Source organism: Archocentrus centrarchus, chromosome 23, assembly GCF_007364275.1.
Source record: "Archocentrus centrarchus isolate MPI-CPG fArcCen1 chromosome 23, fArcCen1, whole genome shotgun sequence".
Lineage (NCBI taxonomy): Eukaryota > Metazoa > Chordata > Actinopteri > Cichliformes > Cichlidae > Archocentrus > Archocentrus centrarchus.
The window spans coordinates 17,791,558-17,816,583 of NC_044368.1; the positions used below are offsets into that span (position 1 = coordinate 17,791,558).

Genomic DNA, 25,026 nt, shown 5'->3' on the forward strand with positions numbered 1-25,026 from the left:
GCTTCTCAGTTAAGCATGTTAAACTAAAAAAGCTTGCTAGCATTTGCTCATTAGCACTAAAAGAGCTGTGACTGATAGCGGTGGTGTTACTTTAATGGATAACCAGCCATATATGACACTTGGACAGTTCAGTTTTTATACAAATGAGATGGTTATGAATGTCTATACAGAAGGATTTAGAGAATGATTTATTATCTGAGCAGCATGAATTTTCTTACTAAGCTTTGCTGTGGCATCCCATTCAGGACATATTAGGTTTTTAAACAGCATCACTGAAAACTTGCTGGAAGAAAACTCATGAAGATTCAGACTAATACAGTTTAATTCTTGGGATATTTCAGTAGGAAAAAAAATGAACCCATGCTCACAGTGAGGAGAAGTTTGGGACTTCATGGATATTTGCACCAAAATTATTGCTGACCAATCAAACCGTTTAATATGTTTTTAAGTGGACCCTGGTGGTGGACAAAGCGACTGAGCAACAATCTTTAATGTCACACTTCATGCCGTAGAAATTCAGGCTTGTACTGAACATTTCTCAGATCTTTTAGTCCTCTGTATTTAGTCTTTGATGAAATAGTTTTGGATAACTGTCAGCTGCCAATTTTAAACCTCTTTTAGAAGTTACTTTTTTTAGTCAATATTTAGAGTTTGAGAAGTCTGGATGCTTCTAATGACTAAAGAAACAAAACCAGCCAGTACATAGCTCTGAAGGTAAAATATAAAAAAGGTATGTGGACAAAAAAAAAAAAAAAAAAAAAAAAGGAAAATATAAAAACCATTTCTTCTTTTTCCCTTTGTGTTAGTTTTAATTCTATTTTTTTCTATATCTTACTGAATGGTGTCTGGCAAAAGACAAAGAAATGAGAGATAATTATAAACCTTGTGAACCTACATGGCCAGCATCTGAAATTGTTTCTATAATTACATAGAAACAATTAACAGTTTCTCATCCATATAACTTACATAACTGTCTCATGTATGTAACTTATGAGAAATGAGGTCACTGAAGAAAGTAGACGGGTCTGTCCATGTCTCTTGCGCAAATCAGCTCAACTCCGAAGAGAACAATAAGAGCCCCTGTAAGATTGCTGTAATTAAACTGTTACTTAAAAAGCCTACACTTGATCCTGGTGTTTTAGTCAATTACAGACTGATTCACAGCCTTCCTTTAACACAAAAACACACACACACAAAAAAAGTCGTTACAAATCAATTATGAGATCATTTACAATGTAATGGTTTATTCTGAGAGATTCAGTCAGGATGTAGAGTTCATCATATCACAGAGACAGCACGACTAAAGATTACTAATGATGTTCTAATGACCTCAAACAATGAACTCTTCCCGGTGCTCGTCTTGCCAGATACCAGCGCATCATTAGAAACCACTGATCACAAGGCTTTATTACAGACACTAGAATAATTGGGTTTAAAGGATATGCACAGTGCTGGTTTGAGCCATATTTATCTGACAGACTCAATTTTGTTATGTTAATGATGAGTTTTCCTTATGTAAGAAAGTTAGGCATGGGATTCCACAGGGCTCTGTGCTAGGACCAACTCTTAACCTGTCTTGTTGCAGCCCGCTGCTACATGAATTACCTCAAATGAAGAAAGATTAAATTAAATATATTGAAATAAAATTTGCCAGAGCTTTAATACCATTACAGCTATCTTGTAACAACTGAGGTGGGATACAGCAGACTGTAAGTAAACAATCAGTTGCTGTAGACAAGCACTGGATGCAGGAAAGGTGGGCAGAAGTAAAACATAAGAGAAACCATGAGCCAGGATGTGGTGGAACAGGTCTGATTTGCGGTGGCTTGAACTTGCTACTTACAAGACTTAAAGAATTCACAACTAATGTCTTAGAGCCCCATACCACAGCACAGGCTCAGAAGTCTTGTAAATTCCAAGACTCAGCAGGTCAGAGCTGTTTTGGCAGCACATGAAGAACCAGCAGCATATAAGGCAGGGGTGGTTATAAGGTTCTTGCTTATCAGTGAACTCTGACCATGCCTCAGTGTAGGAGCTGCCCTTACATGCCCCCTAACATCATCAACACTGCTTGTCTCCTTGCAACAAGGTTTTCATCCAGTATCCACCATCCTTATTACGTAAATGTTTCCAGCCATTCTTTGTGTGTCTGATTTTTCAGTTTCAGTCTGTAGCCTCACCTCTTCTCCTCAGCAGCTGTTACCACCTCCTTCTCCACTGACCCGTCACGCAAACAAGTTCAGCTAATTTGATACTACTTAATCTCTCAAAGAATAACAGATGAAGCACGACAAATACGCATAAGTGAAATTTTTAATAAAATATAAATAAATAAAGGCGGGCGCAGGTGTTCAGTCTAAGTTGTCCTCCAACAGTGGCTACATACACTGGCTTATTAATAAGGCTTAGAAAACAGACAATACACATGTACAAACATTCTGTCAAGCATCACGCACACACAAACACACCAGCTGGTGGATCACTCTTTCTTGTGTGTGTGTGTGTGTATATGTGTGTGTGTGTGTGTGTGTGTAAGTGTTGTACTGAGTGACAGCCCAGGTTGACGGCAGGAGACCCTTGGGGAAACCAGAACAGGACATGGCGTCTGGTTTGGTCTGCCTACCGTCTGCTAGACGTCATTCCTCGGACCCCTGTTCTCACTCTAGGGAGACCCCATCTTTACTGCCACTGTGGAAACAGATGGTTGCCTTGACAATGAGCGAACACATTACGACTGGATCGGGCGCCAAAGGATGAGCTGGAGGCAGCTCATGCACAGCAGTAAGAGAGGGAGCATTTGACCATTTAATATTTGTGGATTTCACAGTATTTTATCACTCTATATTTGGTCATAACTTAACTGCAGAAGAATTCACATGATATGTTTATTATACACACACACACACACACACACACACACACACACACACACACACACACACACACACACACATACACATACACATGTGTATGTGTATGCTGAAAAAAATGCTGAAAATGCCAAAAAATAAAGCTGCCCAATATATTCCTGCTGAGACTTTTAATTAAACTTTCCAGACATTTCAGTCCTCCACAAGAAAGAGAGGAGTTTAATTTAAAGCACCAATGCTGTGCTTGATGGGCAAAAAAAAAAGAATAAATAAATAATCTGCATTTCCTAACAAGTCTGCATCATACCCCACAGTTCCATGTTGAAAGCATAGCTCTTTAACCAAAAAGGGGTCAGTGACATTTTTATGTTGGAGCCCCATTTGTCAAGACAACCGCTGAAGTATTACAAGTTCAGATCCCCAGGTGAAATTAAATATCTCAAAGTTAGGTCCTGTGCTCAGAAAATACATTTAAGAGTCCCGTGCTGTAAAAGGCATATCTGCAGAATTAGCATAAAAGGCAGGTTTTCATCTGCTGGCTTTAAAACTGAGAGCCCTCAGGGGTGTGCTGGCGGAATAATGGACTTTTTAAACTTTTTGACTTCATTTCCCTCACTAGGCATGGCAGGTAAGACACAAGCTCCCCGGCTGTGCACGGGAGTCACATACTGAAGCTGCTAGACGGTGAGAGATGCAGGTGGGAGCTGTCTATACGCTAAAATGACAAATATTAAATTACTCAGGCTTTGACTGACTGTTTTTATTGCAACATTAATAATATATCATGGCTCAGGATTAAGAAGACATGTTTAAATCAACAATGCAATATTGGGCAGAGATGACAGTTTCATTTAGATTCATGAAAGCAGCAGATATAGAACCATTTTAACAAGTTAAATTAGTAAAGTTAGCCAGAGGCGCTGTCCAATTTAGAACAGTGTAAGACTAATTGGCTTCTAGAGAGACTGGGGCAACAAGGGGGTCAGCTTAACAAAGCCGTCTCAACCACTGAAATGTATCTGTAGAAACAATGTTTTTTTTTTTTTTTTCCAATCAATATAAATATTAATAAGAATTCTTACAGAATTCTGACAGTTTATGCATAACCTTAGGGGTTCAGACAGGCTTAAAGGCAACTGTGTCATATGGCTGGCTAATCAAAAAATAACAAATATTGGCCCATTTGAACATGGTTCCTTCTAGTTCAGTCACTCGGTTAATTGTGTCATATTTTTTTCACGATGTCAGAAAAATAACAACTCGTATGTTTTTTTCCTAACCACTTTTCAGAGGAAATGAAGTCAAGAAAAGATGTGAAGGACGATGTAAAAAGACTAGGGAAAAGGTGGCAGTCCAAAGCCTATCTGAGATACTTCACCCCATGTTTTTAACCATGCTGTTAAAAACGTGAACAACCAGTTGAAAAATATCACTCATTCACTTCAAGGTTGGAAGATAATAAGAGAATAAAGCCTAATGGGCAAAACAGCAAAATGAATATGACTGCTGTCCACTCACATTTCCTCTTCCTGCTAAAGAGATGATCCCCTAAACTCTTGCCTTTATTAAGCCTTTCAGTGTCTCTTAAGTAAAATTAATGATTATCATAAAAGCTGACAACACAGTAAAGCCCAAATTGAGGACATAACCAGTGCAAACTGAGTTAAACTAAAACCTTCACTTCACTTTGAGCATTTTAAAAGAGCAAATAATTTATTTATAAAGCACTTTTCTAATATTACAAAGTGCTTCTCAAAATTCAACCACTTCATAAGAAGCAGATTTTAGTAATGTAGTGAAGCATTTGCAGTTTACCTAAGGGCTTAACAACTGGTCAGGGTTCTAGCCAGCGGTTGGTCACCTGGTGCTGTGCTGAGCTGAGACTTTCACCGGTACGCGGCTATTAGCACTAGAAGCAGTCGTCCGATAGCCGGGGGGGTTTAGTTTAAGGCTGTGTGATGGAATTCTTTACTTTCCTTTCATAAAAGTGTGGTCCAGTGTATTTATGCTAAAGGAGGTAATAAAAGAGGCACTGAAGGGCTGCAGAAGGCTGTGTGCCGTTATCTGAAATAGGTCACACCAGGACTGACAAATATCAGTCCTCAATCATTTAACCATCAAACTGTCATTCACTGTCCAGTAAAGCAGCGTGTGTGGTTGTAGAGACATCGATAATACATGCTCTTAACATGAGAAATGTTGCTCTTACAGTCCCTAGTGATTAAGGGAGGCATCTGTGAACATTTTTATGATCTAGAACTGTGAAGAATAACAAGAAGTGTCATGTTTCCTTAAAAAATAAAGTGTCCAGTTCATCTGATTTTGTAAAACATCGAAATTAGAATAGCCTGGATCTCTCTAACCTATCTTTCATCCCAGCATGCTCTTTAGAGGCAGCGGCCTGCAGTGCTGCCAATTAAAACTGCAGCTCATTAGAGAAGCTGCTTAAGTGAATTGACAGCCAAAAATACTCTGTTCGCTTTTAGGTGAGAGAGAAGCATGGCGGTGAAGCACTAAAACCAGAGCTAATGGCCAATTTACAGTTTTAAAAAGACACTTTGAAAAGTGTTTCCACTGTACACCAGGTAATTACATAAAATAGCAAGAAAAGCACACCAGCTGTGGCTCATGGATGGACAGGAGAAGACGCGTTTCCCTTCATGATATTTCCCAACCATTAAGTGGTTTTCAAACATCCCATTTAAAAGTTTATTCTGCATTGTTATGCAATTAAGCTTTAAACACTTTACACCAGTTGGTCCAAAATAAGTTGACATCAGTGTGGCATAGGCTCCACAGAAAATACTGGATATATAAGTTGCTTAGAAGGCAGCTTGTAAATGTAATTGCACAGACAAACTCTGCCTCTCGCTAACCCTGGACCCCACCTTCATGGCCGCAGTTAAGTGTAATAGTGTATAGTGGATGTGAGAGGGTCTGAGACGAGGTCAGAGCAAGGATCACCAACTAATTATGGTGCTGAGGCACTCAGCCTTCGTCAGATTGTTTAGAAAGCATTAGGGGGGAAACATGGGCTTCCCTGGTGCATTGCACATAATTAGTTTGGAGCCAAGGTCACAAACAAACACAAGCGCGGGGACAGCCGTACACAGACAAAAGCATACACAAAGACACACACTCTGTTCTTCTCTCTTACTTCCTCTGCTCTGGAGCTCTCCCTTCGCTCTGTCTCTCTCTCTCAGGGGCAACAAGGCACAGCATCTATTAATTTCCTGAATGAATAGCCTACCAACTGATAGTTATTTATGGATGTTCATATTTAAATATGCTCCTTTATATGAATTACCTTTGGTATTTTGTCAACACTATTTTCAATGCACAGCTGTATCTATTAAACAGCATGAATAAACATCTGTTAAGATATTGCGATCTTTTCTTTTTCAGCCTTTTTTCCTGGCTCAGAATGAGCCTCTGGGGTGACGGAGCACAGCAATGAGCATGATCGGCATGCCTAAAGGCAATGAGTGTGTGCCGCCTGGTTTGACGGAAATCTATGCATTTTCTTCATATCTGTGATAGATCAAACACAAATTCAGCATCATAAAAGATACTGATGTGTGATTCATAAGTTGCAGTGATAATAATTACACACAAAAAATACAAAACCAGATGTGAAAAGGAGGCAATGCTTATAAATTAGTCCTAAATTGGGTGAAAAAATAGACGCAGCTTTACGATCATATTTAAACCGGTTCTCTGTTCAGCAGTCTCGTGAGAGTAGGGAGCAAAGCACAAATTGAGACATTCTGCTTTTTCTCATCTAAAATGTCCAGACTTTGATGGTCACATTTCAGGTAAATCAATCAAATGCTTTTGGCCTCACAGAGGCACAGTTCAACACCAGGCTTTTTAATCATCTGGCAGTACACATCTTATTGGTAAACTGGCCGTGATACCTGCAGTGCAAATAACACACTGTGCAGTTAATCTGGATGTATCCAGCTGTCTTATTGTGCATGTTTGTGATATTAGGAGGAGTAATGTTTAGCAACATCAGAATGAGAACTGTGAAGGTGATGTTGTTGCTCTAGCTACACAGAGATGCCAGGGGAGATGGCTAAACCGCCCATAGAGCGGGACGCCTTACTCTGATACTACCATTAAATATTGAAACAGACTTTAGTACAGCCAGACTGTGGATAGTAAAACTACATGGCCCTCCCAATCTCAGATGGTAATGCGGATTAAACACTGTTGTTAAAACCACCTCTACAGCATCACTCTACAGAGTATGAGTGCACGTGTGCAGGTCAAAACAAAGCAGTTGAGCTGACTTATGCACTGCCTGTATAAAACACAGTGGTTGTTGATGAGTACAGTTGACAGGTGGAAATCAAAAACATTTAAATCTATGTTCAACAGCCGTTGGAATATTAAACACATCATAAGGGAGATGAGTTGTAAATTTTTAATTCTAAAAGGAACTATTATGTTTTCCTTTATTTTTGCCACATACATATACTGTTACAACAGTGGGTGCTCCTATCATATTAAACATGCCCAAAATTTCCAATAATGAGGTCAGCATATATAGAACTTAATCCATGTAAGTCAAAAGCTCAGGCTTCAGTCTGCTCTAAACATTCACTTTTTTTTTTTCCGTTCTTGGCTCTGCATGATGTTAATGAGAGTGGATATCTCTAATATGGTTATCACCAACACACAGCTGAGAGGGGCAGCCAATCAAAAGAAATATGGCTCCAAGGGAGGATGGCCTTAAAGAGAGAGGAGCTAAAAAAAAAATTGTTTCAGACACTGGGTGAGCTGAGAAGCTGCACCAAGGCCCAGCAGATAAATAAGGCATATTTTGAACTGTGACTCATACAAAGCTACTCTAGTAATCCAAGAATAAAAATAGGGCACTGGAAATAAGCACAATATTGATTTTACTTTGCTGAAATGTCACTACCAAGATTCAGGGTGTTTTCCTTTACCCTTAAAACACATACAACAAAAAGCATATTGCCTAATAAATATATTTAAACACTTACTGCAGTGGCAATTCTCCTAAGTGTCGCTTTATAGTGGGGTCATCGTTCCCACTGCTGAGACTTGGCAGATGTTTCTTGTACTTTGCCAGGAAGCAACGATTACAGCTGCCATGCGGAACAGTAACATCTGACTTCTGGTATTATAAGTGTCTTAAAATTAGTTAAAATGAAGCTAAAATGTTGCTGTTTTATGATGAAGGGAAGTGGGTTGGCCACTTTTTTGACAGCACCAGTGAAATCTAAATAACTAGAAATTTAGTTTTATTTAAATTTAAATTTAGAAATCTAGAAAGTAGAAAAAGCAAGAAGTGATAAAAGAAATATATTTTAAAATGGAGGCAGTATTGGGAATTGGGGGTGCTAAACAACAGTGGTGCTATTGAGGGCAAATGTACCGCCAGCACAGGCAAAGGCGTTTAGAATTGACAGATGGCCCAACTATGACCACTGAGAGTGGGGTCAATTAAGAGAGCTTGTGGGTAAGACGGTTTGGGAAGAAATGATGAAACGAAATGAAGTTTGGTGCTGTGGACTGTACGCAATTATCTGGCCTCCAGACACTCGGGCGTGCTTTAGAATATGCAAGACAATCACATTTCTGAAACCCACACAGAAAGGCTGTATGTAATGCTCACAAAAGAAGTCTTGCTGGCTTTACAACAGAGAGGAATCCCAGCCCACCAAAATGCTACAACGTTCCACACTGTCTGTACAGCTGATTATCCAAAGTGTTATGTTAATGCACACACACACACACACACACACACACACACACACACACACACACACACACACACACACACACACACACACACACACACACACACACACACACACGAAGAATTTTATGCTAAAAAGAGAGTTATGGTGTAAAACCTGTCCAATGTAGTGGAAAGATGCAATTATTTTTCAAATTAATGGTCTATAACCAAGGAAAACAGAGGAAAGGTGCCATTAGGTGGGATTTATGGTCTATCCAAACTGTGCGTCGGACGGTCAGATAGTGTTGTAAAACCCCCTCCATCCACATCTCTCTAATGTCAGATAGCTGTTGGCTGAGTCGTCCATTATGTGTAACTCTCCAAAACCAAAATTCACACTTCTGTGCAGTGACTACCAAGCTGTGTGGAGACTAAAAAAAAGGAGCTAAACACTGTGCTTCTCTTTGAAGCCCTTTTTGCAGCTGTTAATCAAACATACAACCAATACAAAATTACACTGTTATATTTTACTGATGCCCCTCCTGTGTGTTAGCTGGCTTTTCAGTCTGACTCCCAGCACAACCATTCAGGAGTGACCAAAGAAGTAATCAGTCCACAAGTCACATTAATAAGAGACAAGAGAACAAAACTTCATATCATTAATAATTAGTAAACTAGTAGTTAATTAAACTGTTTTATTGTTAATGGTATCTAACAATACTGTGCGCTGCATCTATGAACAACTTTTCTAAGTTATAAAGTTCGGTTAAACTTTATCTTAACTTTGAGTTCGGTTAAAACCGGACTCAAAGCCAACGACAGCGCCATCGGAATCTGACATCCTAGAATGAGGATGAGCTCATGTCACAAATGCTTAACAAACTAAAAATGCTAGCTAACACAAGCTAGCCAGCCATCAGCTACCAGGCTGATGCCTTGTAAACAGATACATTACTGGGAACCCTTATAGTTCTTCCATCTCTGCTTAGAGTGTATCACTGAAAATACTGTGAGGCAACCTGCATGGTCTGAACACACGAGCCTACCTGGATGCCATCCAGCAGTTTGCTCATGCACCAGAAGCTGTCAGCCTCAATATTCCTCAGAGCCTCTTCCTCGAGACTGGACACGTCAAAGTTTTCCACTTCCTCCTCTAGAAAAGACAAAATGAGAACATTGTCAGAGTGTAAAGAATTTGCTGCTTATGGGAAAGCGACTGACAGACAAAGAGACAGTGAGACAGGTGAAAGAAAAAAGAAGGGAAGTTTTTAAAAAAGGCAACAGGGGAGAATGGGAGAATTCAGGGGAGAGATACGGAGAGCAATGCCAGGTTTCCGGCACAGCAGGGGCTTTGCCATAAGCCTGTCACCATAAACCCTGACACCATAAACCCTGACAGGGGAACAATAAAGCCATAGGTGCACGGGGACGACTAATTCAATGGGGAAAGTAGGAGCAAGGAAGAGGGAGTGGGTGGGTTATGAAAGAAGAAATGAATGAAGATGCTGACAAACTGGAGCAAAGGTATAAAAGGGGGCTGAAGCAGTGCAGACAGTGTGGAAGACACTAAAAAGAGACTAATGATTATCATTGAACAGCGATTCAACCTTTCCCGTGGCTTCTTTGAACATTTAGAAAATGTTAGAGTTTGTGCACAAAGCACAATTTGTGCTTTTTATGTTGTAAATGGGGTGAATATATTTAACATATTTTTCTAGGGAAAACAAATTATCCAACTGAAGTTTTACTAGTCAAATTCATGCCGATAACTTTCACAAGGTTTCCTCCCTTCTAATGTAGCCTTTCATCTTAACTGTATGTCTAGCCTATATTTATCATTTTATACAGTTCATTGGTGGTGTTCTTTTAAATATAATTTCAGGGTTTTCATATGACCGTTTATGCCATTTGTAAACTCCTACTGAAATAAATTCAAAGGCAGTTGTGAAAAGCGAGGTGAAGGAGGTCAGTTAAGCTGAAAGGCATTCTGTACATAAGTAAAGCAGAATTATGTTTGGGGATATATTTTTAAACACACTGCAGGCTGAACAAAAGAAACAATTCCTAAGCTGCAAGCACACTGAGTCCCCAGTCGTCTCCAGTGGGTGACTTCAACGATGGGTGTCATCAGATGTCATTAACGGCAGCAGTGTGTGACGGACTGCAGGGGCTCTGACGGGCTTCTGACAAGCCACTGACAGCCAGTGGAGAGGAGATGGGACGAGACTGATTAACAATGATCTACAGAGAGAAAGGAATGAGAGAGGGAGTGGGTGCTGGAGAGAAAAAGAGCAAAGGCAAAGAGTGTGTGTGAGAATGTGTGTGTGTGAGTGGTCATATAACCAAAACCTGATGTATGTATTTGTTTGAGTTCCTATTAAACACTCAAACACACACACACACACACATGCAGGACCTGCCAGCTCTGCCTGGTATCCTTGGCAACCTCAGTGGAATGTTGTCAAGGTTGTAATGAGCATGCTCCGTCTGACAGACAGACGGACGAACAGGGAGCTGGCTTTGGGCCAGGGCTACAAAGCTGCTAACAACAAGGCTGCGTGCTCGTGTGTGCGTGTGCTGTCTCATTTGTCTTGTCTGCTTAAAGTCAGGTAAGGATGGACAGAATGTAGAGCGAGAGGTTATCCTTTCTTCATTTCAGTGAGGTCTTTCATCCCATTACATCAGGACATGTCAGCGTGTCCAGTAGCACAGAAATCTAATTTTGTTCACACAGCTACCAGATCTTTAATACCAGATATGAAAGTGGTCAGGGGCTTTTTTTTTCTGATTAGATGACAGTACAGTTTATTTTAACCCAATACTTATAATGCAAAAAAAAAAAAAAAAAAAAGAGAGGGAAAATGTGCTACAGCCAGAGGCCAGACCTAGCAGTCATTATTTGTGCAAACATACAGAGATATAATCTCATAAAATCCAATTTTCCAAAGGAGATAAAAAAAAATAAAGAAAGAGAAAAAAAAATCAGCAATGAGAAGTATAAACATATCGAGAGAGGAAGAGGTCAGCCACAGAGAAAATGTTACAACTCAGAGGCAGATGATGGGATGAGAGCTCAACGTTTTTCCTCAGCTTAAATTGAGGCCACAGCAGAAGTCAACTACAATCAACTGGACCCAAACACAGTGTTTGAGCAGCTGTTACAACAGTGCAAAAGCAGACAATTTTAAATTTCATACCTCCTCTACACTGACGCAAAAGACAATAGCAACTTGAACACAAACTTTGCAAAGAGCGGATATTGCACAGAAAGATGATACTTATTTTATGATAATTTGTTAAATTGTCACTAATACAACAATAAGTAATAAAGACAATACAAAAAAAGCCCTTCACCTATTTTATGATATTTTGGTTTTTAAAAGCCACTGAAAAAGGAAGCCAACCTAAATGAAACCAATCTGATGAAGGGAGTGTTGCCTCAGCCACAGAGGTGAGGATAATATATGCTGGCAGATCATCAGGGAGCGCAGTTTCTAGAATAGTTTTATTTTAACAATTGAAATTATTCATGAATTGGTGCTGCTCGTCAGCAGCAACAGATGGAACACCAACCATTAAAGAAAGTTTAACTGCCCCGCTTTGTCAGAGACAAAAATCTGTAACCCGGCCGTGAATGATATGATACAACCTCTACTGTTGATTTGAACTGCGCGTTCCAGGCTGATTATTTAAGCAGATGAATTCTGAAGAAGATAAACTATTAAATTAGGTAACAACACAATCAAGCCCAACAACCAAAGACAAAAGCAAACAGACAACACAAACACCCAGTGATGGACTAAAATGAAATACTGTACATCTGACTGTGCTGCACACCAATCCTGATGTGTTATAGGTCATGACCCTCAGAATTCTCAATGCAAGCATGCTATGTAAAAATTACACAATGGGGGAAGCATTTTGATTTTGTATTGCTGAGTTTAAACAAGCAAAGACTGCATAGGGGGGAATCTCTGAACAGCAAAAATGTGCCATCTTTGTGTAAAAATGGCTGATGATGTTACACACACAGGCGCCTCCTTGGGCTGCAGCAGCTCTGAGCACCGATGGCATTAAATCTGTAGCTGAAAAGATTCATTCTGAACAGGCTCACCGGTGCCTGCAGGTTACCGCTGCTGATTATAACAAGTTGATGAAAGTGCCACTGCTTTAGCGTTTTCAGAGACCCTGAGTATCCCAAAGTCTCGAATCTGTCTTTGTCGTGGCTAAGGCCTCGTTGCTTGGCCAGCATTCCAAACCTGGGCCTTGACTCTACAAGAGACAGCTTCCAAGAGTCCAGTGGCTGCACTGGAACTGGACAGAATAGCAAGGACACACAAAAGTGAAGGCTAAGAGAAAAGAAGAGCCATGCAGTGGGAGTGAGTAACCTCAGGCTTCAGTGTGGCTGTACTGCAGGGCTACACTGCCCCACATGGATGAATGCTTAACAGCAGCCAAACCTAGGGTCATTTCATCAGTTTTATGGTCAGATAGCCCAGACAGCTCTTTTTGTTCAATGTTTAAAAGATACAAGAATCTAAGCTGTGAGCTAAATGTCAGATTATTTAAAAACCTGTAGGTGCCTCACTTGATCCACCTTCACAGTAGCAGCAGTGTGTTTTGCTAACCCTGAAATGAAACACAGATTAAAAAGGGACCATTAGGCCACCTTTAACAGTTAACAGACTGTAACAGTTGACCTGTCATCAAAAGAAGATTTTGCTAATTACTTTCATAGGATCCATGCCTCAGTGGAAATTCCTTCAAGAAATTCTCTTGGTGATTACTCCGGGACCGTTTCCTTCACACTAAGGACCAGCTGACAATACATGTCTGAGACATGATCCGTGTCTCTGAAGAAATGCTTCACAAATAAGAGCCAAGGGAATTTCTGGAAGCTCAGGCTTCAGTGAACTTCACATCAGTGAGGGAGGGTTTTGGCTGCTTTAGTCCTGTGTGAGATGTGCCTGCACAATAATCTTTTGCCAAATAGTATTCTCAAGTTCTTCAGAGGCAGAGTGTCAGCTGTTAAAAGAGCACGTCTGACATTCACCTTGGTAGGAGATTAGAACTAGTTTGATACAGCCAACTCAATGAAACACAGTCACAGTGTACACACAGAAAACTGGCATTTTGTGATCAAACTGGCAGAACAGCACAGCACACACAGACTGCAGACTTAGTGGCCTAGCCAAGGAGCAGGCACACAAAACAGCGCACACACACACACACAAAACAAACTTACACAACACTAAAAGTGATTACAGAGCAGTAATTGCTCTACAACTGGAGACCATTTTGTGATGCAATAACACAAGCCACGATAGGGCATTACTAATCCATAAAGGAGAATTACTACCTCGATGTTCAATGTAACCATGTAATGATTTTATCCCATGCAGAAATTTGTGTGTAACTCTGTGAGGTCAGAGTGACATCAATCTCAAAACCCATTCACTAATGTCCACGTCAGTAATAATAATGGAGCCTCTGGGTATGGTTATCAATATGTAAGGGCCTGGGGTGTAGCCAGTGGATAATCCAATACTGTTTGCAAATGTAGCTAAATAAATGGGGATTGTTAACCTGCAGGTAAGCAACAACTTGCTCACATGTCAATAACACTTGGACTACAAATATAAACCAGAAAGCTTCAGGTGCCAAAGAAATCTCATCTCTGCCAACAGATTCTGAATATTCATATGGCAAAAGAGCTACCATTTCTAGCTGCAGCCCAAGACAGTGGCGTTTCAGCCATGGGATTAGATCCTCTCTGGGAAAGCAGCTGAATGTTATTGAGGTCTGGCCACAGTGGCAACATGGCTGGTGAGCCAGCTGGTTGTGAAGGCATTATATTTTAAGTGCTGGGCTAACTGGCTAGCAGCAACTAAAGTTTTGAAATAGGAATGATGGAACTGCCTACTAATAAATCTGGCACAAACTGCATAACTCTTAGAAAAAATGAAAATATCCATCTACCCATCATCATCTTCTGCTTCTGTCGCCAGGGCAAACACTGACAGATAATCATTCACACCTACGGGCAATTTAGATTCTCCAATTTACCTAACCCCACTAACTGCATGTCTTTGGACTGTGGGAGGAAACCAGAGTAACTGGAGAAAACTCGGTCACAGGGAGAACATGCAAACTCCACACAGAAAGGCCACGGCCAGATGGTGGATTTGAACCCAGGACCTTTTTGCTGTGAGGCAAGAGTGCTAACCACTGCACCACCGTGCCCCCCGATATTTTATAGACAGTCATTAATAATCCAGTGGCCCACCCCGGTAAACCCTGTGCACAGGAAACATTCCCTTTTACACAGATCACACCGACCTTGACTTCTGACTACTAAAATCTAAACAGTTCATTCTCAAGCCCAAGTACATTTTTTGTGCCAATTCTCCACAAAGCTTTTGTGAACTATCGCATCTACAAGAATGGGTCAGACATGAGGTCACAGCACACTGACTGCTGACTATCAAAATCTGATCAGTTCTTTCTTCAGTCCCAATGAAAAACTGTGTAAAATGTGGAGAGAAAAAAATCCTTAAAGGTGTTCAAAAGGTGTTATGTACACAAACACTATCTTTTATGGGTTGACCGTTTGGGATGGACAGTCAACCCATAAAAACATAATGTGTCGAGCCCTGACTGTCATCAAGGAAGAGACATAAACTTTGAAAGGAATGTGGTACTTGGAGATAAAGAGATAGTTATGGCAGGAAACATTTCATTTAGTATTCTAAACTGAATGGCACCCATCAACCCAAAGCTGAGGTCAAGTCTTCCCCTATAAATCCTCCAACACAGTCTCCCAACCTCTTGTACATCAGTTTCTTTCTCCTCCTCCCTGAGCCTCTCATAACACAGCCATTTGACACCTCTTCTGTTGCTTTCCTTCCTCTACATACTGTTGCCCTGCTTTACTCCCCCCCAACTCTCCACCACTCTTCCTATTGGCCCAACAGCCAGTTTCCTGCCAGGCCCCAGGGCTCATTTCCTGTTTGTCCTGGCGCAGGGGGCAACTTGTCCAGAGAGACCAACTGCTTGGTTGCTGCCAGCTGTGAGCACTTGGCACAGCTTGGCATGCTGAGCTGGGTTACACCTCCAGAGACTGAGTACGGGCACCTACACACAAACGTGCACGTGCGCACAATGCGCTCAATCGCACTGGTGGTGCCATCTGCCCTCTACAACTATGGGCCACAAGGTAACGTGATGTAAGATGATAAACGAGCCAGTTTACCCTGATGTAATCACAAAGTGTGTGTGTGCTGAGTGTGAGAGTGGGTGCGTGTTTGTGTAGACGGCAATTGGCAATAAAAAACAGTCCCGTTTGACAACCTTCTGCTGGTTCAGATTAATTACCAGCAAACCTGAGTTTTTGTCCGCCAAAGAGAGATAAAACCCAATTGGTTTTAATAAGATTTCAACACCCAAAGCTTACAATATCACATGAAGTGGCGCAGTCATTATTTATAATTTACAGCGGTGGTTGAGGTTAAATCTAATGAACCTAATGGCTTACAATTTGGGTGCTGAATCCAAACATGTCACAACCCACTTTTCACCCCCAGAATGACACCCTAGTGACACCAGCGAAAGGCTTTGGGTAAAAAAAAAAAAAAAAGATAAGAAAGCGTCGCACCTTAGCTGCAAGTTAGACTGGTGATAGTTCAAAGTCCCCGCGCCTCTGACACCGCCCTCCCCAGCTGTCGCTTTGGCTCTAGCAACAAAAATCTGTGATTTCTTCTCAGTGGCACAATTAGTCTGATAACAATGTTGTTAATGAGAAGTGAACATTTTCCAGAGGTGAAATTCATACTGCTGGATAATTAAGAAGAGTGTCACCCTGGCAAACCTGATAGTCTCACCTTAGTGAGAGAAAACACAGACGTATGTGCAAAATTACAGGAGATAAAAGTATTATGGCAACGTGTGATGAGAAGATATAAGAGACAGCTGGAGGTGAAGGAAGAGTGAACAGGTCTGTGTGATGTAAGCTGTGATAAAAATGGAGTGATTAACTGAATTAAATAATCTATTATAAATGAGCCCTTCCTCTATGTGATTTTTTTGGAGGGGGGGGGGGGGTTATAAGAGATGGAAACTAATATAAAGTCAATGGGAAGTCACACACTGGTTTCATTTTTTGGTTCTTAGAAGTTACAGCGTTTTTCTTCAAAGTACACTCCTAAGCTTACTGAAAGCACTGAACTTCAGCCTCACCAATGATAAGATGAATCTACACAATCACTTAACAATGTTCTCATCTTCCCACTATCTGCACTGTAAGCCCTGTGTCCATATATCAACCAGCAGCCCCCAAAGCTCTTGGCAAGATAATCTAAGTCCTTGACATCAAATGGAATACAGCTATTAATACCATATCTGCCTATGTGCACTCACATAATGATCCACTTTGCCAGAGGTAAGACGGTGTCGTGTATGAGAAAGTTTAAAGTGTTTAATGTTGAGTAAGCATCGCATTAACTGTTTCTACTGCTGTCTCTGTAGACACTACAAACCCTTCCCAATGCCACCACGCTCACAGCCCTGTGGCACACTTGTATAGCACAGATGTGTGTGAAAATATGAGCGTCAATAGGCTCGCAGTTGGCAACATACTCCACAGTTGTGGAACTGTGGCAATGCCAGAGAGATGCAACATTGGCCGGGGTGAGGTTTGTTTGTGCTTTCTGCCACAGTGTTCTAATTCCACAATGACAGCATACAGGGGGGGGGGAATCAATAGCACAAATCATTGTTGGAGCAACACAATAGTTCCTGGTAGATCTTACAATTCATATCCCCTGTAAGGGCTGTTATATGACAAGCAATCTGAAAAGCATTTTTCATTAAGAAGGCAAAGAAAGCTTTGCCAAACAATATGCATCAATTTGTCTCCTAAATCACCCAGATTTGCATTGTTTTACTGAGTCTTACCAAAATTATTGGTTGGATAATCACAGTTGTTGTCGCTTAGAGGTGTAATCAACAAATCTTGCACATGAAGAGACCTATTCAGATTGTGAAGTCAGCTTCCATTAAATAAAAAAAAAAAAATACCCTGATTATTTCACAGAGGTGGGTTTTGCATGGAAACATATATCAGGAAGATTTTGTTGCACATTGTTTGGATGGGGTTTTTAAAGGGGTGTCCATTTAGGAGGCAAGCATGGTCTAATGAAAGGTGCTTTCAAGTTGCGTGGTTTTGGGAGCAAAGAGACTAAAAGGCAGGACACATCAGCTGCTGATGCTTTGATTTTTCACCAATTATTTTTTTTTTTTGATTTGCTTACATCTTGCTTACAAAAAAAAAACCAAACACTGAAGTTCAATATTAAAATCTCTTAAGTCATAGATCAGTCAAGATTTTTGTTTTCTTTATACTTTTAAAAACTAAGAGATAAACTGATTAATCAGAGCTATAAATCTGTATAAGTCTGACTAATCAGAAAGATGCCACCCTGAGCAGTAAACAGAGGAAATAAAGCAACTAAAGCACTTTTTTTTTATACTCTGCATCCTTCTCACACTTCTGTACCAGCATCAGCTTTTTATGTGTTTGTATTTATGCTTAGTGAAAGCTGTGTAGAGTACAACATGTTCATTTACCTGAATAGAATAACTATCTTTGTACAGCTATTTCCAAAAAAGGTGGGACACTGTGTAAAATGTAAAGAAAAACACAATTATTTACAAACATTTAAACAATAAATTTAACTGAAAATAGTACAAAGATGTCATATCAAATCTTCAAACTAATTTTTTTTAAATTATACGCTCATTTTGAATTTGATGTGAGCAACCATTTAAAAAAAAAAAAAAAAAAAAAGTTGTGTAAAAGAGTGTAATTACCACCGTGTTGCATCACCTCTTCTTTTAACAACAGTCTGTAAGCTTTTGGCAACTGAGGAGCTCTTCTGAAAGCAAAATGGTTTTTTCATTCTTGTTTGATATAGGAATTTCAAACGCTCAACAGTCTGGGGCCAAACATTATGTGCCAAATGTTTTTTAATGGGTGCCAGTTTAGCACACAGAAACGTTCTTCTGAGGCATCCCGTTGCAGTGTGTGCAGGACGTGGTTTGGGATTGTCTCGCTTCATCTGGGTGGAGCATAAGCTGCTTCAAAAGCAGAAGATATTCAGGTTTAGTGGTGCCCTCACAGAACTTGTGCACTAATGCACCCTCATACCATCAGGGATGTTGATTATGAACTTTGCACTGATAACTCTGACTTTTTAACCTGTAGTTTAGCTTAAAGGTGGCAACATTTAATTTATTTTCTTTGCATGGCATTTTTACCTTACATTGGCAAATGCTGCAACACGCTGTTGTCACTGCAATTTTACAAAAAAACATGTACTCTTCTATAAGCAGTGCACTGTATTCATAAGCAGGTTACACATCATAAGTCAGGTTTTCATGTAATAAAAGTATCCAACAGGTACGGTGAAGGAAAAAAAAAAAAAAAAAAAAATCACTACTTCTGCTTGATTTAGGCTGCCTTCTTTTACAAACACTTACACATTAGTTAATTGGATAAAATGTCCAATTCAGTCAGGGCACAGTAAATCTGCCTGCCTAATGTGTGATTTGGGAAAGTTTCATGACATGTAATTGAAGGATCAGTCCATTAAGTCATTAGTGTGTGTAATCTGTGGGCTCAGTTTGGGAGAGGAAAAAAACATCAGGGGAAGAGCAGCAGGCAGACTTTCTGAGGGACAGCAGACGCAATCAAACACACAGCAGCAGACACAAAGAGAAAGACACCTAAAGATGTAAATGCCCCATGCTGTACGGATAAATATTTGTCCTGATACATACAGGCAGGATTTAGAACTAAACACTGCTTTTAGACTCCAGTGTGGTAAACAACCAAGAAGTTTTTGCTCTCTCTCTGATAGCAACCCCCTTCACATGCACCGACATCTCTTTAGACCTCACACTGAGATTTGCAGTGAAAAGCTATCAATGCACGTTCAACACTAGGAATCAACTCCAGATCTTTTATCTGCTTAATTTATCATGTATTAATGAACAGGCCTCGCTTGGCCATAAAACAGCTTGTAAGTGAACTTGCCCAATTCCTTTTGAGCCTCTGAAAATAAGGGGCTATGCTTAATAATGGCTGTACGGTGCCATTTTCCAAATATTCTGAGGCATAACTGTAAATGTCCCAATCTTTTCTGTGTGCACAGGTTAGTGTGTCTCTGTGGCCGAGTGCATATTAAAATGTAATTGTGTGTGCATTTTTGTCTGCATGTGTCTGTCTCTACGCATGGTTATGATGCAATCCAAAACACCACACACCACCAGCAGCAGCACGGTAAGATGACTGTTTCAATTGCCTCCCATTGCATCAGGTCAAGCGGAACGCGTCGTGCCGGTGACAGAATGATAAAACAGATATTTTTTTCCCCCTTTGTCCCCCAATCACACAGCTGACACGAGAAATAGAGACTCGGTAAGATCTAAAGATTCTCAGCTAGGAGAACTTCAATTTATGGCTTTTTATAGTCAAGTAATTAAGTTAATCTAAAAATATTCAATAACCCCTGCGATTATTCACAGAAGATAAATCATTTTTTGACAGAACTATTTCTCTGGATCATTTAGGAGCTCTATTGCTTTTTATCTGGAGCGATGAGAGAATCTCTGATTATAAGGGGAAGTCAGATTAGGCCGGATGCAGATGAAAGCGCAGCTATTGATTTCCAGCTTTATAAATCCTACTGTCGACAATCACAATGGCCTATCTGACTGCACTGATCATTTCCAAACAGCAGGTCAAAACGTCATTTTCACAACATTTAAAAACAACAAATGCAGTTATTATACAGCCTGATGAGTAATTTTGGGATATTTTTCATTCTGCATCAAGTTATATTTATATTTCTTCTCTGTACCTGCTGACTTTCTGGTGAAAAACAGAACAGTTAGCCCACTTTTTCTTGTTCCTCACATATTTTGCCTTTAGGAAGAAACTATACTAAAACCAATCCCAAAATAAATAAACTATTTATTTTGGGATTGTCACAGAGACCAGGCTCCAGGTCTCTGTGACTGAAGTCTAACACATGATATTGAGCAAGATAAAAGGTACACTCTGGACACACTGCTGATCAGTCACAATCCTTAACTGCTTAATTCTCCATAAATAAGCTGCTGAGTCTCTGTTCAGTGGAAACACTAATAGACACAAATAATCACCTGGACAATATATGGCTTATATGAAAACTCTGTGTGACCAGTTTAAGGGTATAGAAGGAGAAAATAAATGCAAAGTGGCAACCGTCACGTCTAGAAGACGAGACCATGCCTGACTGAGAACAGATAGAGAAAGAGATGGGGCACCAAAAACAAATGACTGATTCCATTTCTGCCAGTCCAAATGCTATTACTTAACCCCAGAAACATGGTGATTGTGCTCTAAACCAAATGCAGTAGTGAATACCAGGGCAATGCACAGGCCAACAGAGGGACAAAGAGAGACAGTTTCAAGGAAAACTGAAGAGCGACTGAGGGGAAAATAATGCCTACACCAAGTCAATAATCTCACCCAATGATTAAAGCAGAAGAAATTAGAGAAAGCAAAAGTAGATAAGGAACAAAGTAGAAAAGACAGTGTTCCTCCTGGATGTCAGCAGCTGTACCCAGGCAATCACTAAGCAGCTCATTAGAGCTAATAACAGACGTTAATCAGAGGGAGACTTAGAACAGAAGACTCCACCAACAGTGGCCAAACCATGGGGAGAAAGAAGCCGATATTAGTTAACCGCCTACTGGCTGAGATCCACTCCACAGATTGCTCAATATATAGACAGACAAACAGGCAGATGGATGGATACAAAGACCGAGGGGAGGGAAGAGAGGAGAGGAGAAATGACTATGCTCAGTAGCCAAGACATCTTACACAATTAAAGTCTTCCAGTGGTTTACAGTTTTAAAACGTATGAATCCAAAGTAGCTGAAGAGAGAAAAACAGAAATGGGTGCCATTACTGATCAGTAATGGCAGTAGCAGAACACTTTACACAGCTGTGGAATAGCTGGTGAACTAACAGCATATAGCTGCTATGTTGTGGGATTTTTTTAGATAACTTGGCAGTCAGGTTAAGATGCATTATCAGATGAATCAGCTCTACAGTTATTAAGAAGCATAGTGTAAGTAGGATAAATGGCTCTACCTCCCGATTAAAAAGCACAAGACACAAAGACATCAACACCTTTCAGTTTGTTTAAATGAAAGGCCACATCCAATTCCTTAATTCAATCCAATTCAATTAAGAAAGAAAAATCAATAAGTGTACAGTTTCGTATCAATAGCAAAAAGCTGTGGTGTCAATACCATTATTGAAAAATAACTTAATTAACAGTGTGAACAAAGTAAGTTTCAAATACACAAATGTGAGCCTCCCATCACTTTATGGGACTGAAGATGTCAAACATGAACTGCCAAAATCCCCAGTTCAAAGATGACTACATGCCATATGTTGCATTTCTCTCCCTTGTTACCTGTAACAGAAGTGTAAAACGCACAAAAATGTACCGGCGTGCCTCAAAAAATTGTAACACTGTGAGAAAGTAAAGTAAAAAGTGAAACATTTTTAATTTAATTAAAAAAATGGTGAACTTATAGTCAATATTAATTATATGTACAATGAAATATTTCAGGCTCTATTTTTCATTTTGATGATTACGAGCTTAGTTTATGATAATCAGAAATCAAACACAAATTAAAAACTCAAATTATTTTAATATTTAATCTTAAGCTTCAGTGAATTTCTATTCAAACAGTATAAATACCGTGTATTGCTCAGTGTAGTCAAGTAGACACAACCACAAGCCCGTGGAAGGCTGCTGACTTGACAGTTGTCCAGATGACAATCACTGACACCCTCCAGACGGAGGGTAAACCACAGAAGGTCACTGCTGAAAAGGCTGCCTGCCTGCAGAGTGCTGTATGGAAGCATATCAATGGAAAGTTGACTGGAAGGGAAGTGTGGTAGGAAAAGGTGTACAACCGACAGGGATGCCCACAGACCAAAAAATGTTGATTCAAGAATTTCAGTTTCAGAAGGAGTGAACTAGGACTGCTATCAGTGCACCAAGAGCCACCACGCACAGACATCTTCAGGAAAAGGGGCTGCAACTGTTCCTAATTCCTAATACCAAGCCATTACAGATCAACTCCTGTGTGTTGGTGATGGTTGGTCAACTGTGGTTTATCAAGTCCAAAGACATCACAGCATGTCACAGATTTTAGAGAACTTTATGCTTCCATCTGCTGAAAAGCTTTATGGAAATGCCAACTTCCTTTTCCAGCAGGACTGCCCACACTGCTAAAACTATTACCAAGTGGTTTGCTGACCAAGTCTTTGTTGTGCTTGATTGGCCAGCCAACATCTGACCTGAACCCCACAAAGAGGAAGGAAGAAGATGGGAAACACCCGACCCAAAGACACAGACGAGCTAAAGGCCACTATCAAACCAACCTGTGCTTTAATAACACCTCTGCAATGCTGGTGATCACCTCCGTGACTCCACACTGATGCAGGAACTTGTGGTAAAGGAGCCCCAAACAAGTATTGTTCATAAATGAACACGCTTTTCAAAAGATTAAATGGAAGGAGCAAAACAAGTAAAAACTACCACAGGGATCATAAAAGAGTGACTAATGGCAGAAAAATCAACTTAGAGAAGCCTAAGTATAATATTTGGCACCAGTATATCAATAATGTATCCAAAGAAAAAGTGATACAGTACCAATATTTGGTCCTCTAATAAAAAATAATAATTATCTAATTTGTACAAATTAATCTGACAAACTAACTGCTGCAGCACTAAATTAAAGTGACTCATGGTCAAACACACGAGTGATAAAATTGGTGACAACTGAGCAAATCCTCTAAACTGGCACTTTACTTCTATGACTGCACATGTTGAGCCATTAATTATATAAACGCTGTGCGGCACAGCATGGCAGGGTACACTGCGCCACAGCTAAAGCTCCATCCACAAATAACAGATCAGCGAAGAGATATGAGGGGAGACGTGGAGACGAGGAAGGACAAACACATGAATGAGACACGAGAAATGGCCGGAATAGAAACTCTTAGGTAAAGCAAATTGCTACTTACTACAGTAAATACTAGCAGAATATATAACCTGCCAGCCCTGTAATTCATACACAACAATAACAACTCAATGTCACTCTCTGAAAAGATGATATGTTCATTTGCAGACATAACTGCTTGTTTCATTCAATTTAAGTTTTCTTCCAGCCAGACAAGCTCTTCTATGTAAGGTACCAGCCTGAGTCTGTGTTCTGTGTGGATTTGCAATTAAGCCAGCTCACCTCGTCAGTCTGTGCCCTGTGTTTGTGTGTGGTGTTACATGCCGGCAGGCATTTCATCACAGCTGACTGACAGTATGTTTCCATCTTCCCAGCTTTGTCCCTGGGTGCTCTACCTAGGCAGTCTATCTGCAATACCACGCATACACACACACCACCCACAGTGGTAGGGCTGAGCGTGGATGCATCCAGCAGTGCTCTGTGCAAAGTGTGATCACTATATAATATACTTTCAATAATTACCCCCCCCCCCCTTTCATTAGAAGCATTTAGGTTATGGATAATTTACCTAGCTATCCCCACCTGGAGCCAAGGCTTTATACGAATCAGCATCTTCCTAGCAGCCAAAAAGAAACGTGGGCTGCTCTTCACACATTGTCTGAAAAGCGTTCCTAAATTGCTGAATGCAGAACAGTGCTTTTCTTCGCTTGGTGAAAGCTGCAGTTTGCTAGCACTATGGCAAACCATATAAACACAATGTGAAGTAAGGCATGTTGCAGGTTAATCTCTCCCTTTTCTCCCATTTTATCCTCTGCATTTAACTGAATTTTTAATCACATCATAAAGCAATGCCAAATGTCAAAGCAAATATGGCTGGCATAAAACTTTACCTTTCTGAGATCAGACTAAAAATTCAGCATATAATTCAAAAAAATGTCCCACTGGCAGACACCAGCTGCTCTGCATAAAAGGTGAGAAACCATATATTGTGGAGTAAAGTATTCATTTCTCTCCATTTGCTTGAAGCTTGAAGTAGCTTTTAAGATTAAAGTGTACATCTAGGTATCTGAGTAATCTTTATTTCTTCAAAAAGGCTGGTTAAAAACACTCATATACACACCATCTTCCACAGCCTTAGCAGGTCCTTTAGTATACAAGCATATTCCCCATCCTCCTGCCCATTTACTTCTCTTTGGCCCTCTCTAAGTGATCATCATCATCTGTGCTGTGCAAATGTCTGAGGATTCTCTTTTCAACCCCTTCTCTTAAGTAATTCACACTGCCATTTGGAGAAGAGCCGCAGCTTCTGTTGCAATAAAATGTATTCAAATATTAAAATATGCTTAACCTAGAACA

The 25,026-nt window shown here is 40.2% G+C and overlaps 1 protein-coding gene across 4 annotated transcripts in view; it reads right to left on the minus strand.

The window, feature by feature from the left end:
• Nucleotides 1-25,026, minus strand: part of tbc1d22a (TBC1 domain family, member 22a) — a 147,075-nt gene that overhangs the window by 58,558 nt on the left and 63,491 nt on the right. For all 4 annotated transcript variants that reach the window (XM_030720464.1, XM_030720465.1, XM_030720463.1 and 1 more), the window contains one exon: nucleotides 9,630-9,736. In XM_030720464.1, the coding sequence (XP_030576324.1) occupies nucleotides 9,630-9,736 (107 nt within the window). The remainder of the gene's footprint in view (nucleotides 1-9,629; nucleotides 9,737-25,026) is intronic.